Raw genomic sequence first — 16,648 nt, 5'->3', positions numbered from 1 at the left:
CATAAGGACTTCCGCAACGATTAATCGTTGTTCGAACTTACATGTGCAAGCATCCAGCAACACGAGCGCCAGAAAGAGGCTTAGAGGGTCCGTACTAAAGCAAGGAGATCAACAAAAGGAACTCATCTGCGAGCTCGCACAAAGTACCTTTTCCCTGACGAACATCAATCCTGGCATTTCATTCTAAAAGATATGGGATCGGTCGACGATCGATCGCGAAAAGGCGAAACTCATACCTCAGCAATCTCAATCTCCTTGCGACCGAACGCTGCGAGAGAGACATCTACAGGGAATACTCGTTCGGATCGACAAAGTTGACACAAAAATGATCATCGTACCTGCTACTTTGAAGACCATGTTGAAATATTTCTGAGATGATCGATGATGGGAGAAGGAAAATGAGTGAAACCAGATGAGAAACTGATTGCTGCGACTTTTTATCTCGGAAAGCCACGTGCGCTTATCAAGGAGTTGCCATACAAGGTGTGTGGGAGTTTATCGTGACAAGAGTCCCACCCTCGACTCGTGACCAGCGAGCCGTCGACAGACATACATCTAGTCCCACCCTATCTGACGTCCTTCAATTCTTCTCTCACAGTTTCTGTATTGTATGGACATGGCCTTCCCTGAACAATCCGACGATGTGACAGAGACTCAGAGAAAGAAGTGTCGACTATTGGAAATAGGTATGATAAATGTTCTACAGATACGTTCTTGAATAACTAGCGACATGTGTTCTTCAAGTGCAATATACATGTGAACCAGAAGAGCTTCCTAGTGGAGAAGTTCAGCCTCGATGCTTCCCTATCCCTCGTATCTTTAGGATGTTCGTGTGAATGTTACACCCCAGGAAGTTGACATGATTTTGACATGGCTATATTTCCAGATGTCCTAACCGTCCTGCCGTGGAAATCACGAAACTTATCAAGATCGACCTCAAGACAGGAGAGATTGAAATGCCGGACGAGTCTAGGTTTGTCATCGGACAATGTACCGTGACCATCTATTCAGTCCAATACAGTGCCCTTCTTCCCAAGGGTAAACACTGGCGAGATATACGTCGATACGACACTGAAGCCGTAGCTGGATCGAGTGGTTGATCAACTTCAGGCTCTTAAAAACAGGCAAGACCTAACCCATGGGGTTTTGTACAAGGTCCCACCCCCATGGTCCCCCAAGACTCGCCTTTGCGATTCATTTCTGGCACATGTCGCTGAGTGCCGTGCTTAGTCCTTCGGGACTGCAGCTCTCCGAATGAGTTGTATTTTTGCATTCAGTATCATATGGATCTTAGCCGTGGCTATAATTGATTGACTGGGAGCAGCCGGCCTCTTCTTTGCTTCTATGGATACTTGAGGTCATCAATATTCGCCATGTTTCAGCTTCTGGTGTGTATCCAATTGTCTATCATTGTTTCTGTTCACTTTTGGCTACACTCTGACAAACTGGCTATGATGGTTACAGCATGTAAGCACATGGATATCCCAGTTACTGCGTGCAACATTGGCACTGCCTGTGGTGCTTCTTGTGGCATTGTTGGCAGTAATAATACCCTAGATTTATTTTCCTTTCCAAGTTCCTATCAATTTATGTTGTTGTTGTGTAAATTGCAGTTGGAGGACAAGCGCGTGCCATTCAATTGTTCCAGACGTCAAATCGATATCCGAAGATCGGCGTCGATTAAGGGTTGCCGTGTCTGATGAGCAATCCCATGATCTGCACGACACAGGCACAGCTGAATATGTTGTATTGTGCCGGTCGCCCAGGAAAGCTTGGCCCTGATGTCCGCACTGTCGAACGTTAAGTACATAAATCCAAGTGACATAGCATTCGCGGGTACGTACTACGTGCGTCCCAGTTGTGTTGACTGGGCTTTCAATTTTTAGGAATCAGGACACTAGTTTCGTACCACTTTCCCAGCGAGCAGTTACGATTGCCACTGACTAATTCCAGTGTCCACGCATATAAATAAGTTGTACTTCAAACTTGGCTACCATCCGCTAGCACAATGCAGGACTCCCGACCTATGGCGGGCAGTGCCACTGCAATTCATCGATGATCGCATGCCGTGACCTCCAGCTAAAGTCCGGCGTTTATAACTGGCGATCAAAAAATGTTTTGATAATAGAGCGCTTAGCCTAGCAATGGTAGTCTTCGGAGGTATGATCAATGCTCCCGTACAGCCCGTCGCAGGTGTTGTGATTGAATCATCGAGACGTGTTATGCTGTGAGTTTGCGGTTGTATCAGACATTGCTTCGCAACTACTAACAATTCCGTCGCGACACTCATCCTAAGGTCTTCAACCATCCCCTTGTTCTGGAGGCTCTGTCCGTTGCTTGACTCGCTGAGGCTCTAGTCATCCAATCTTCTCCTTGCCAGCGAAAGGTCGCGTGATTAACACTGCCTAGGCCTTGTAGATATGTTCCATACATTTAATTCGTTCGAAGGCATCCAGGGTGACCATTCCGTGGATATTAAGTGCGAGGTTATAGAAAATACGTCACCGAACCAACGATCCCCCTCAAACTCTACCCGCACTTTCTCAAATACTCAACGTCGCACTGTGTCGTCCTCACCCGTTGCCCTTCGGCTTTATTCCTCTACTGGTTCTCCCTCTAGACGAACGCACTCTCAATCCTCAAGCCTTCGACAGGCTCATTCAAAGAGGGATTCTCGTAAAGTGTTTGATCGACGCACGACCATGACCCATCCTTTTTCTTCGAGGGGAACGCCTAGTCGGATGCTTTACTCTCAATCGGATTCCCCTGAGCGAAGGTCTGTGGACAATGGGCAACGCGTCATGCAGTCACCGCCTCACACACTGCCAAGCCCTTTTGTCCAGGTGAGTCACCTTTCTCCAGCCTCGCTGTCATGCTCACATAATGTACTTCTTGCTCTTCCAGTCTCATGGAAACATGGATATAGGCCCACAAGCGTCCGGTTCCGGCTTGGCTCCGACATCAAGCCTGTCTGGCGCCGTCGGGGACATGAACATTCCCCCACACTTATGGAATGCTGTAACCAGACCTCCTTACTCAAATACACCGACATCTTGGGTGCCTGGTGCTCACAATATGTCCAATATTCCGCCAAACATGCAATCCAGTATTCATTCCACCGTTCCCTACAATACCACTCCTACCATAGGTCTTGATACACCACACCTTAACCATCCATCTGCCACACCAAGGTCTCCACCATTTGCGCAAACCTATCCAAGTCAAATATCATTTCAACAAGACCGTGCTTCTCAAAACTCTCCCGCCGTTATGCTGGGCCGCCCAGGATCTCGGATGTCATTTGATCGGTCTCGCCGCCCTTCACAGGACGCCATGGAAGAAGAAAACAAACACCTTCGAAAGAAGGTGAAAGACCTTGAGCTACAAAATGAAAAAGGCCGTCAGCGTATCAAGGAGCTTGAAGCAGAATTAGCGGGCCGCAGCATCGCTAACACTTCAATGAGACACCCAGGGCCGTCCACGAGTACAGCTACTTCTGCAGCATCTAGTACTCTGCCCACTCTGGCCGTGCAGGCAGCCTGGAAAGCTCGGACAGAAGCTCGCATACGGCTGTTCTGTTCGTTGAATCGCGCTGGAAATGCGTTATGCTCCTGGCACGATTCGCGTCGAGAGCGTCGAATACACCCACCCCGTATGGCTCCTCCCGGTTATTTAAACTGTGGTTGCACATATGAAGAGGCGCTTTTCGAAGAAAGTTTGTCTCGTCATGGTGTTGGCAGCTACCACCCTGGAGAGGCCGTACGTATGGACCCTGCCCTTCGTAACCCTCTCCTCAACTTACTGCAGGAGCGATATGGATACAGGGATGGTGACTTTGAAAGAAATCCGGTAACGGGGGATTGGGAAGACGGAGAGGGAAGCGCCTTTTGGGAGCAGAAACTGCAATCGGGTGCCTCTAACTCTAGGAAAAGAGGCGACGATCGTCGGTAAGCCTTGGGCATTGTGAATATTTATGTTATGTGCATCTTCCCGCATCGACTTCTCTTTCAGATTGCATACTGTATTCCATATTCTTGCGTCTCACCTTTTAGTCTTGTCTACAATTGCTGGTTTGGCACTGACACTTGTTCTTATATTATCAAACGTTGTACCCATAGACAACTTATAATTATGTATTTACATGGACTCACTATTAAAATTGACGAATAATTCATCAGCCGTAAGTGCTGTTAATTGTTACTAGCAGCTAGCTCGTGCCTAAACTCAGAGTCTGCGAGCCCGTTAGCACTCGACCCGTGACGGTATGGTAGATTAGTATGTCATCAAGAGATCATGCGCGCCTACTAATAGCACTATGGTGTGTTCTGGATCCGGACAGAGGCATACCTGCACGATTCAAGTTATATCTTAAACCAAAAGGTGTGTAAGAGTCTTGGGCTAGTAAGCCTTATGTTGATTCTAAACTTCATGTTAGGATAGGTTAGTTACCAGCAGTTCGGTCCACGTCTTTCATCAATGCGACCCTTCAAAGCTTCATTAAGTTTCAGGGACCTTGAATATAGTAATCGAAACACATCATTCTCAGACCGCCTCTGAGGGAATTTTGAACCTGAATTGAATCTTTGATCAAAGGGCCGCCGACGGTAAAATATTTTCTCGTTTCAATTGTATGGGCGGGCCATCACGGTGCTCGGGAGGTTCCCTATCACTTCCCATCAGATGCAATGCAGTTATTAACACGGTACTTTTGCATCCCAATTTGTCGAAGCGGTGCAGACACGTCCCTTGACCTAAATAGGATGGTTATGTAAAGGCTCAAATTTTCGGATTGCAGTTTCACTGTATCTAAAAATAGCAACCGATTAGTTCACTGATGAAAGATCTCTTCCTCCACTTTCAATCATAAAACATGGCTGAAATACATGATCAGTTCGATACCATCCTTATTCTTGACTTCGGTTCGCAGGTTCGGGATATGTCATATTCTCACCCAAATCGCCTCATGTATTGACCATGAATGCTGGTTTAGTACAGTCACCTCATAACAAGGAGATGCCGCGAGTTGAACGTATACGCAGAGCTGATGCCGTGTACATCAAGGCTAGCAGATCTCAAGTTCAAGCCTAAAGGTTCGCTTATGTGGCGCAGCGGGAAACGCGTTTCTGACACAGATTTCAGGGATCATCCTCTCTGGATCTCCGTACTCCGTATACGACGACGACGCACCTCACGCTGACCCCGGTATTTACACTCTGGGCGTCCCTATCCTTGGTATCTGTTATGGCCTCCAGGTCTAGTCTTCTCAAATATCTCAATGGACACCAACTCACGCGAGATCCAGGAGATCTGCTGGAATTACAAGGGACATGTAGCAAAATGCGATCATCGCGAATACGGGCTTGCAGAGGTTCAGATTAGCAGGTTCAACGAATCTGGGAACTCTGTCGATGCCCTGTTTGAAGGCCTCGGCGATCAGATGCAGGTGCGTTTTTTGTTTTGTTTGTCATAAGCTAAGTTGATCTTTGATAAGGTTTGGATGTCGCACGGCGATCAACTGTCTCTCATACCTCCTGACTTCCATGTCATCGGACGGACGAGCACCGCTCCATACGCCGCCATTGCACATAACTCTAAGCCATTATATGGCATTCAGTTCCATCCAGAGGTAACACATTCCCCTCAAGGCAGGCAACTCATCGGTCGATTTGTGCTGAACATATGCCAATGCCAAGCAAATTGGACAATGGTGAGTCAATTGCTGTGTTGCGTTATTGTCATACTCAATGTGATTGCAGGAGGAATTTATTGGCAAGGAGATCGACCGCATCCGCGAGATATGTGGTCAGAAAGGCCGTGTGATTGGTGCAGTCAGCGGGGGCGTCGACAGCACCGTTGCAGCCAAGTTAATGCACGAGGCAATCGGCGACAGGTGTGCCTCCATGTCATTTTGATAACTTATATCTTACTCGCGTATCAGGTTTCACGCCATCATGGTGGACAACGGCGTGCTTCGTCTAAACGAAGCACAACAAGTCAACGATATGTTGAATAAAGATCTGGGGGTCAACCTGACCGTAGTGGATGCTTCTGAGCTCTTCCTCTCCCGACTTGATGGTGTCGAGGATCCGGAGCAGAAACGCAAGATTATCGGGAATACTTTCATCAACGTCTTTGAGACAGAAGCAGCGAAGATCGAGGAAGCTTCCGAGAAGGAAGAGAATGGAGCAAAGGGCAAGATCGAATGGCTATTGCAAGGAACCCTATACCCAGACGTTATCGAGAGCATCAGCTTTAAGGGCCCTAGTGCGACCATAAAAACCCATCACAATGTCGGTGGGCTCCTCAAGGACATGAAATTGAAGTTAATCGAACCCCTACGCGAGCTCTTCAAAGGTCTGGTTAACGGAATCCTATATTGCCGACTGTACTCACCGTTTTGCGTAGATGAAGTTCGTGCGCTCGGGAGGCTCCTGTCGATACCAGCACCTCTGGTTCAACGTCATCCTTTCCCAGGTCCTGGTCTGGCTATTCGGATTTTGGGTCCTGTCACACGCGAACAAGTGAAAATCCTGCAACAAGCGGATCATATCTACATCGAGGAGATTCGCAAGGCGAACCTCTACAATCAAATCAGCCAGGCTATGGCTATCTTACTTCCTGTGAAGGCGGTTGGCGTGATGGGTGACAAGCGCACGTACGAACAGGTTTGGAGAACAGTATTCTCTCTTGTTCGCTGTCTCAACGTATTTCACAGGTAATTGCTCTGAGAGCGGTGACGTCAGAAGACTTCATGACTGCAGATTGGTGGGCTTTATCTTACTTTTGATCCTGTTCAATATTAACTTGATTTCTCAGGTATGCATTCCCTCCCGAGATTTTGCGTCGGATATCGTCCCGCATCACAAACGAAGTGAGTGGGATCAATCGGGTCACTTATGATATATCTTCCAAGCCTCCTGCTGTAAGTCCTGTCGCTTCGTCTCAGCAGAGTCAGGGTTTATTTCATTTTTAGACTGTGGAGTGGCTATGATTGCCGTGTCAATGCGCAAAACAATACATACAATACATATGTTGGAGTTTATCCAGGAATATAGAAGGTACATACTAGAATCGTAGCGGCTCTTGGCTGTGCCAGTCCCCGACTCCGTATGAAGACACTAAGATAAGACTCGCAAATAATTGTACACGATGTTCATATCATGAGCGCGAATATTACCGTCAAAGACTTTTTGTTGCAACGGATTTGACGACTGGAATAAGCGTGTTGACACGGGCGGTGGTACTGTATATCGCGTAGATTTTCTCTTGAACTCTGGCCAGTAAGATCTTCGAAATATCTCAGAAGTTCACGGTACAAGTTATTCGCTAGTGCAAAACGGGGAACATAATTCTCCCATAAAATAGTAAAACAATTGGCACATCCATTGTAGTCGAGTCAGAAGAATTTTCAATGATTCCTGCGTTATCAAGCATCACACCATCGAGAACGTTATTCTTGAAAGTGAAAGCTCCACGTACGCACACAATCCTTGTGGTGTTCCTCGCAAAACAGAAAGACAACAAACACAGACATTATTCAAGAGGGCTGATAAACTGTGTTCTTGAATTTCCTCGCTGTATTAGAACCATCTCGGTTAGTGATCAAAAAAATGCAAGATGATATGGTGGATAGCAGAGGGCATGACATGATAACGAGGATATTGCTCCACATCACTGGGCTCATTGCAAAGAGGACATTGTCCTTCATCGAGGATGCAAGCCAAACAGCAGGCAAACTTTGCAAGAAAAACCCCTGAAAACACATGAGCTGACGAACCATCGAGTAGTAGGCTCATAAGGACAGGCGGAGCCAAGAATTTAATGATCCAAGCTTAAGAGCAGTAAGCCGATATGGGTGTTCATCAATGCATCAACAGAATCACCACGCGGAGAGTAATCTGCAAAGAACTATAATAACTGCATTCATCAGGGAAAACCTCCTTCACGAAATCAAGGTAATTTCAGAGAATTCCTCTGAATTCCGCTGAAATAAAAGTAAACGAGATTATTCAACTCCAGTCGAAATTCCTTTGAATTCCTTTGAAATCCTTTGAATTTGCTGATTGATTATCTTGAATTATCTTGAATTCAAACAATGTGAAGACACACGAACATCAAATATATTAGAATTAAACGAGAATATCACAACCGAAAGACGGCAAAAAGATCAGCAGACTCGAAAAAGCACCAGTATGTACAAATGACTCGGAAGGTTGATTAATCTTCACCCATTGCATCAAGATCAAGGTAATCACAAGCGGCGTCCAATGAACCAGCGGGCTCTGAGCTTTCTACTGCACTAATGTTGAATTAGTTAGAGTACACGACGATAACAAATAGCGCGTGAGCAAGACATACCTGACTGCCTTGTAGAGACGCGCCATCAGTACATGGTACTTCTTTCGACTACCGTTAAAGATGCGTGTGAGAGTCGCTTGGTGAGCGTTGTAAACACTGATGTGGAAGGAGGAATTGAATGATTTGACTTGTGCGCCTGAGGGTGGGTTCCCGCTGCTCCAATCCTTCAATATCGAGTAAATCTGCAGAGAACATTATGTAGTGAGCAAACAGAGTAAACATTATCAAGAGCGGCACCTACAAGCGTTGCAATCAAACACACCATAGCAACAGGTAGCTCGGGCTCGTTGTTTCCATCCAAGACCGAGACAAAATCGTCACAGGACTGGACACCAATTGAGTTCTCACCATCGAAAAAAGATAAACGGATGGAGTCAACCATAGACTCGTCACAAAACGGTTGGTCCCCAAGGACCTTACCCTGGGTGGTGGATAAGAATAAGATAAATGAAGAGATAGATAACGAAAAAATGAACAGACCTTGGCGTCGGTTGGGAAAATATACTTGTGACCCTTGATGAGGTCGTCTACCTCGTCACCGCAGCCTTTCTTGAGTCCAAAACGAGAGACCACAATTTGATGCGCGAGTTTCTTGAGATTAGTACGGAAGGAACTAAGCCGTCCCTCCGGCTTGTGAGGATGTCAGTGATGTCCAGTAACATACAAGAAGTGTACATACCACTCCAGCGAGAGCCACCGCATAATCAAAGTCATGCTTGATCCTCTTTGCTATCGCATATTCCTTATGCTTCCCGGCAGCATTATAAACTGCATCGAGAGCCATCTTGCGCTTCTGAGTGATGTTGGGAAATGCGTTGTCGAAGATAGAGGCTTTCTTGAGTTCAAAGACGGCAGTCTTCAACACCTGCTGAATCCGAGTATTCTGAGCCTTGAGGTTGATCGAGCTATCGGCTGAGTAGACTAGATCTGTGAATATAGGCCATGTAAAGGAGTGTTCAGACAACTCCTTATCGGCGGAGGCTGGCAGTGCCTCGTCTGTTAGCTGCCGCGACTCTGCGAATTTGGGCCTCTAGAAAACAGTATATTCATTAGTAAGACAGAGTGATGGGAGCGTAGTAGAGTAGAACACATCACCTCAATTTCTTGACGTGCTTCTGCTACTTTGCTCCTTTTCTTCTTCTTCTTCTTGCTTGGCTGTGGTTTCGAGTTGGTGAGTGATGAAGGCTCGCGGTAATCATAACTTGCCTTGGAACGTTGACTGTCACTGCGGTCACTGGCAGACTCCGTGTCTTTGTCAGCAAACTGCAACTCTGACTCAGACTCGTCAGAAACCCCGCTAGATGTCATCCGAACACTATTCGACAATGTTTTGCTGGTTTGCGATAGTGCGCTGGCAGATCTAGCTGCACGAGGAGGCATCATGTAGGGAATCTTAAATAAAAGGTGCGTCATTTTTTTCATCATTCTCAACTTTGGGTAGCTAAGTGACGACTCACCTCTTTAATCAGTTCCTTCTGGGAGGGTACTAAGTCCTCATCATCGTCTTCTGGAACCTCCGCATTATTGTCCGATTTGTCGGTGTCATGATCACTCTCTCCGTATTCACTGACAGAGTCGTTATCTTCGATTGACACTGCGACTGACTTTGGCAGCTTGCTGTTTTTCTTATCGCGGCCTTGACTTTGACCATGACCGTTGACTTGATCCGCTGTTGAGTATCTCTCATACTGATCTGTTAAGCAACTACTAACCATTGTCTAACTTTTCTGCAGGTGTCTTTCGCGCTAACTTGGCGGCTGGTACTGATTGTAGCGCAGTTACTGTGGGTGCGCGCTTACGAGTATTGGTCGTTGTCTCATTCTTTCGCGCTAACTTGGCGGCTGGTACTGATTGTAGCGCAGTTACTGTGGGTGCGCGCTTACGAGTATTGGTCGTTGTCTCATTCCAGACTGAAACAAGGTGTGTCAATGACTGCTTTCTCCAATTGCCTGTACTAACTTTTTCGCTCTAAGGCCTTTACTTTGGATGACCGCTGCAGTGGTTCTTGGTGATGACTGTGAGTCCATCGCATTTTTCTTGGCCTATGGATGTACTCACTCTCTTCTGTATTGCCGGTTTTTTTGCCAGTGGAATCTTGACTTGCCACCTGGGCCTTTCTTTGGGCGTTCCGCTTGTGGGCGGCTATATCTGACGGCGTTGAAGACAGATGGGGACTCGGAGGCATACTACTAGTAGTGTTTGCTTCAGCTGAAGTTGGGAAGGGAAAGGTTGAGACGGTTATGAAAACTTATTGGTGGCCACTCTCATTTTCAGGTCTGTTTTTTTACTGTGCTGTGCCAGCGCTAGGGTCGTTGGTTTTTTTTTCATCTAACGTGTGGTTACAGAAATGGCTAAAACAAGCAGAGCGTCTACTAGCAGAATTTCAAGCTGCAACCGTCAACTTGAATGGTGCTCCCTCTCCTCCCCTCTCAGGTTCAGCTCGCCGCATCATCAAAGAAGCTGAGGCACGTGTAGCCCATGCTGATGGACAGAGAGTCCAGGCAGAAGCATGTACTGCCAGGCAACAAATCCAACTCGGTTCACAGTGTGCCACCATCATTTTAGTACGTTTGTTTGTTGCCGTGCTGTCACCGTAATCTAACCTGTTCTGAAATATCAAGTAAATTCGTGTTGTGTGGCCGCGTCTTCGTACCCTTCCATGCTAAGGAAGGGAGCCTGTACCTTTTTGAAACAACCGCGTCTTCGTACCCTTCCATGCTAAGGAAGGGAGCCTATACCTTTTTGAAACAACCGCGTCTTTGGCCGCGTCTTCGTACCCTTCCATGCTAAGGAAGGGAGCCTGTACCTTTTTGAAACCTGTACTGCCAGGCAACAAATCAAACTCGGTTCACAGTGTGTGAATCTTCACACTGGATAGCACGCTGTAAGGTTTGCACCGTCTCTCTACTACCCATCACTACCTACCTACCTACCACCACTACCTACCGCCTGTTTTGTTGCCAACAAAATGATCACTTGCCCAGGTTGCACCAAAAACTTCGAGCACGCTGGATACTCCCATCACCTAGCCAAGACCACGAATCCATCATGCGCAGCCCTATTACAACATTCTGGTCTTTTTCCTCAGTCAGAGCCTGAGGTTGAGAATTCTGACGGTCTTGATGATGGAGATGACAATGTTGATCCTCGTCATCTAACGGAATTTACAGGAGACTATTTTGGCCACTACAACGAACAAGATCTGGAATGGCCAGATGATAATGACGAAGTTGCAGCGGCGGAGCCTCCTTTGGATTCTGATGGCGAGGAAGAGGATCACAATGCAGAGGTTGAGGTTGAGAATGGGTGGGAACGCCCTGCAGATCCTGTACCGCAGGATATCGACGTTGATGTTTTTGAGGAGTCAGATATGTTGCCACAATCACATGCAGCCGAACGACAAGAAGCGGAGAAAGCCCTTGGTCGCCAGCCCACTATTGAGAAATTTCCGCGGCGCCATGCAGGTGCTCCAATACTTAACTCTGGCACTACCGCTTTCGAGTCTTATAACAATGCTCTGCAAGGCGCAGACAATGTTTGGGCTCCCTTCGCATCTCGCATAGACTACGAGGTTGCAAAGTGGGCAAAACTTCGTGGATCGGGCTCAACTGCTTTTTCAGAGCTGCTTGCAGTCGAAGGGGTGAGTCTTCATTTTCTTGGGTCATGAATGGGCCAACTTTTTAACTACGTTTCTATAGCTTCATGATGCCTTAGGTCTTTCGTATCGAAACACCCGTGAACTCAATCAAATCATTGACCGACACTTACCATGCCGATGACCTCGTTTCAAACGTGAAGAAATCATTGTTGCAGACGAAGCATTTGACGTGTACTCGCGTGACGTCATGGAGTGCGTCAAAGCCCTTTATTCAGATCCGGATTTCTCGCAACACCTCAACTACACTCCCGAACGCCATTATGTCGATGCTGACAAAACAATCCGAATGTATCATGATATGCATACAGGAAAGTGGTGGTGGTCCACGCAGGCGAGTCTTTTGAAAAATGTTCTGATTCATATTGAACTTACCACAATATCATTTAGAAAGAACTCGAAGCAGAGAAACCTGGCGCAACAGTCATACCCATCATCCTTTCCTCCGACAAGACGCAGGTCACCATGTTTAGGAACAAATCTGCCTATCCTGTCTATATGACAATAGGCAACATTCCGAAGGAGATCCGTCGAAAGCCATCTCGACGGGCGTGGATTCTCCTGGCCTATCTACCAACCTCAAAACTCGAACATATCACAAACAAGGCTGCGAGGCGCCGAACGGCCACAAATTTATTTCATGCTTGTGTGCGTCACATTCTGGAGCCTCTGAGAGTCCCCGGCAAGGATGGTGTTGCTATGGCTAGTGGGGATGGAGTTGTGCGTCGAGGACATCCGATTGTCGCATGTTATTCCGCCGATTACCCGGAACAGTTGTTGACAACTGGGATAAAATCTGGAGAATGCCCAAAATGCGATGTCCCGCATGAGGAGTTGGGAAGTCCTGATGTTCCTGTCAAGCTGCGAGACCTCGAGGCAATTGTCGCTGCATTGTCGCTCGTTGATGAGGACTATGACTTGTGGAGACAAGCATGCCAGGAGCGCGGCATTAAGCCCATCTACAAACCATTCTGGCTGGATCTCCCGCATGCTAATATATTCCAATCCATCACGCCGGACGTGTTACATCAACTCTACCAGGGTATTGTAAAGCACCTCATCGAGTGGATCAAGGAGGCATATAGCGAAGCCGAAATTGATGCTCGTTGTCGTAGACTTCCCCCAAACCATAATATCCGATTGTTTCTCAAGGGTATCAGTAATCTCTCGCATGTTAGTGGAACGGAGCACAATCAAATCTGTCGCTTCCTGCTCGGCATTGTCATTGGCATACGGTTGCCTGGAAATCTCAACAATGCTCGCCTTACTCGTGCTGTTCGTGCCATCCTTGATTTCCTGTACCTTGCGCAATACCCTTGTCATACGGACGAAACACTGGCACTTCTCGATGATGCCTTAACACGCTTTCACGACAATAAGGACATCTTCCTTGATCTTGGAATCCGCTCGAATTTCAACCTTCCGAAGCTTCACGGCTTCCGTCACTATGTACATATGATAAAAACGTATGGTACAACTGACAACTACAACACCGAGTACACAGAACGTTTACACATCGACCTCACGAAGGATGCCTATAGGGCTACCAACCATAAAGACGAGTACACTCAAATGACACTCTGGCTCGAAAGACGGGAGAAGATTCTATGGCACGACAACTTTGTCCAATGGCGTCTCGTTGGTGATATTGCCCCGCAAGAAATCATACCTCCAGACATGGATTATCGTCGCGCAATCAAGATGACTAAACACCCGACCATCAAGCGTGTCCAGTTGGACCGCATTGTGCGGGAGTATGGCGCCACATTTTTCACTGAAGCTTTGGCTCGTTACGTCGTCGGGAGAAATCAACCTGGTTTGTCTGCAGCACAACTCGAACGCGAGGCCGCTCACATCATTATTCCCTTTGATACTGTGGCTACGTTCCACAGGATCAAATTCAACTCAATCAATGCTCGGGGGATCCAGGACTCGAGTGTCACCGTGGATTCTGTCCATTGTCAACCATCACAAGAGGACAAGCGAGGGCATATGATCCCCGCGCGTTTTGACACAGTTTTGGTCAATGAAGGGGACGGCGGGACAACAGGCGTGGATGGTGCGTTTTGTATGGTGCATTGAACATGTTAGTCACTAATCTCACTCGATCACTGAAGGTTACCGTGTTGCGCAAGTCCGTGTCGTCTTTACGCTAACAAATCAAGCTTCGAATGTGTTATTCCGCGCTGGACCTGCACAACCACCCACCCACCTTGCCTATGTGGAATGGTTCACTCCATTCCAGCAACCGGAATCACACCATGGGTTGTACAAAGTTGCCCGCTTGATTCGTCATGGAGAACGTCTGGCAAGCATCATTGAGATATCAGATATCTGTAGGAGCATTCATCTTATACCTAATTTCGGCGTAGCGGCACCTCGTGAGTGGACGAGTAGCACTGTTCTGGAGTGCTGTTCCACCTTCTTTGTAAACCCCTTCAGTGACCGACATGCTTATTTAACACTTGTCTGAGCATTACAATGAAATTTGTTGAAATACCTTTGAATACAAATAATTTACCGAATTCTCAGTATTTTCATGCGAGTTTGTGAAATTACCTTGATTTTGTGAAGGAGGTTTTCCCTGATGTTGCGCTGCGACTTGATGATCGTCAACGTTATACATGCTCATTGTGATGACCTGTGCACTAGTCGTTTCTATCTGGACTCAGATCGGGTCAGCAAGATTCAGCATTAATATTGCGGATATAGGCTTTTCACAAATTTAAAAATCTCCAACTGTACAGCCTACAAATGGATAATTCTACTAGGGGTCGGCGTTGCCGACGTGGACCTTGCTCACATTCCGTCTTTTTCTAGCTCTATCGTGCTCGTTTAGTCTGGCTTCGTCCCAGGATTTCTTCTGACATCACTATATAGCTACTACTACATTGTTTCTTTCAGTGTACTGCACTATGGTACCTTGTTTTCTGTCAGACTGTCTGTCCTCGAGAAACACTTTTTCGTTTCCTCCGCGAGTCGCTCAATCCTGTTATCTTCTATCCGAAGGTCTTCGTTTGGATGTTGAAGGAATAGATCATTGTTGAAGTCTCTGAGAAGACGTATGCATTCTCGGCCGTGACTTCTGGATAGTGCGACGTATGCATTGAAGGGAGATAGGCGAAAACATGTCGTTCTTCCAATGTCCACTAAAACGTGATCAATTGTCTGTCCTTGTGCTTTAAAGTCGGTAAATGCGTAAGCTGGTGTTACAGGGAGTTGACGCCGCGTGATTCTTGTAGAAGGACCTGTGCCCATGGAAAATTTAATTTCGCAAGGTAACACTGGTATGTGCTGAGGCAGAAGTCCGTGCAATGGCGGTAAATCGCAGAAGTCGAGGTGAATGATAACAAATGCAGGGGGATAACGCAAGAATGCTCTCTTTGCTTCCACAGCGTTGCTCCCAATCTTTGGCTCTCTGGGATCCAGAATCTCACTGAAAATGAAAGCACATTGATTGTCTGAGGTACTTAGCAGTTCAAATATGCTAGGTTGCATGGTGTTTCGATAGATAGATAGTAAATACAATGTTTAGGGTCGCGGCGTAAAATTATAGGATTAATTTTTATTTATTCATCACATTATTACCAACATATTAACAAAAAAGGGAGTTGTCCGAAAACGATGAATATTGGAAGGGAAGCGCGCTAGCTTCGCCCTGTGGGCGGAGCTCTGGGCGCGAGGGAGTTGCACGGTCTAAGTTATTACTTTGTTATTCAGAGAACGACAAGTATTGGAAGGGAAATCGGAGGTAGGTGATAAGTTCGCATCATCGTATCATGTCACTGTATTTACTATTATTTGGAAATCACATAAAATGATCCATGTGAACCTGACCTTGCTTCGCAAGGTAATTAAGAAACCCCTCGTGGGAAACAAACACCAGGGTTTGTAGCTTAGTAATCCAAACCCATGTACATCCATCAAACATTAGAGGGTTTCTCGCTAACGGTCTGGCCGGCAATCGGGAGTAGCTCACATTGTAGATAGTGGTTGTACCATTGTAGTCTACTGGCTGGTGTGTCGTAGCTGCAAACAAAGGAAATTGAAATCAAGTTTGATTCAAAAGTCTACTACTCTGGTACCTGTGTTCACGAATTCTCACAATATAATATTTGTGGCTAAGCATTTGTTTGTCTGTTCAGAGTTCTGAATTTCCGTAACCTCACCTACTACTGGGAGCACTGCTAGACTCCAGCTTGTTTTCTTAAACCACTGCTTAATGGTGTTATCACACAAGAAGACCTCGATGATCTCAAGGAGGAGCTTAGTGAATTGCGGTATGTGTTTTTCTTGCTAAATTCATTGTCTTGTTCACACCAAACACACCAGGCGGGCAAGGGCTGAGGAGCAATCGAGCAGACAGATCTTTGACCCACCAAGTATTCGACAGAAAGGACGACCTCGCACAGCACAGATCACAGGCGCTATCGAGGGCAGATCTCGGGGAGGAGGACCTTCGAGGACCTTGGCTCCAATGACACCTGCTGTCCCAGCACTCAGCCAACAGCTCCCAACTCAAACCCCGCGTTCTCAACAGCTCCCAACTCAAACCCTGCGTTCTCGCCAACCTCTCATGAGTCAGAGGTCCACACGCAAATGCGGCCTTTGTCGTCAGGCAGGACACACACGAGC

The 16,648-nt window shown here is 46.8% G+C and overlaps 3 protein-coding genes across 3 annotated transcripts; 1 reads left to right on the top strand and 2 right to left on the bottom strand.

Moving 5' to 3' along the window:
* Positions 1–8,098: 8,098 nt before the first annotated feature.
* Positions 8,099–10,543, bottom strand: F5891DRAFT_1178319 (uncharacterized protein; the record flags this gene model as incomplete). Its single annotated transcript, XM_041365798.1, has 9 exons — positions 8,099–8,299; positions 8,359–8,540; positions 8,600–8,779; positions 8,839–8,988; positions 9,038–9,388; positions 9,454–9,750; positions 9,816–10,027; positions 10,071–10,268; positions 10,417–10,543. The coding sequence occupies 9 exons, from the start codon at positions 10,541–10,543 to the stop codon at positions 8,218–8,220; spliced, it is 1,779 nt and encodes a 592-aa protein (XP_041216443.1). The 3' UTR covers positions 8,099–8,217.
* Positions 10,544–11,728: 1,185 nt separating this feature from the next.
* Positions 11,729–14,495, top strand: F5891DRAFT_1167517 (uncharacterized protein; the record flags this gene model as incomplete). The annotated part of the gene is made up of 5 exons (XM_041365449.1): positions 11,729–11,998; positions 12,057–12,093; positions 12,157–12,347; positions 12,404–14,072; positions 14,131–14,495. 5 exons carry the CDS (start codon positions 11,729–11,731, stop codon positions 14,484–14,486), a joined length of 2,523 nt encoding a protein of 840 aa, XP_041216442.1. The 3' UTR covers positions 14,487–14,495.
* A 284-nt stretch (positions 14,496–14,779) lies between these two features.
* F5891DRAFT_1085782 (uncharacterized protein) lies at positions 14,780–15,563 on the bottom strand. Its single transcript, XM_041363472.1, has 2 exons — positions 15,466–15,563; positions 14,780–15,431 (listed from the first exon to the last, which is right to left on the bottom strand). Exon 2 carries the CDS (start codon positions 15,269–15,271, stop codon positions 14,927–14,929), a length of 345 nt encoding a protein of 114 aa, XP_041216441.1. The 5' UTR covers positions 15,272–15,431; positions 15,466–15,563; the 3' UTR covers positions 14,780–14,926.
* Between the last annotated feature and the right edge of the window lie 1,085 nt (positions 15,564–16,648).

This window comes from Suillus fuscotomentosus (assembly GCF_016647785.1).
Source record: "Suillus fuscotomentosus strain FC203 chromosome Unknown F5891scaffold_308, whole genome shotgun sequence".
Taxonomy (NCBI): Eukaryota; Fungi; Basidiomycota; class Agaricomycetes; order Boletales; family Suillaceae; genus Suillus; species Suillus fuscotomentosus.
The sequence above is the reverse complement of the archived record's forward strand: the minus strand, read 5'-3'. Positions and strand labels throughout refer to the sequence as shown.

Coding starts and splice junctions, on each gene's coding strand:
- F5891DRAFT_1085782 (XM_041363472.1), bottom strand. CDS start 15,271: ATGGGCACAGGTCCTTCTACAAGAATCACGCGGCGTCAACTCCCTGTA.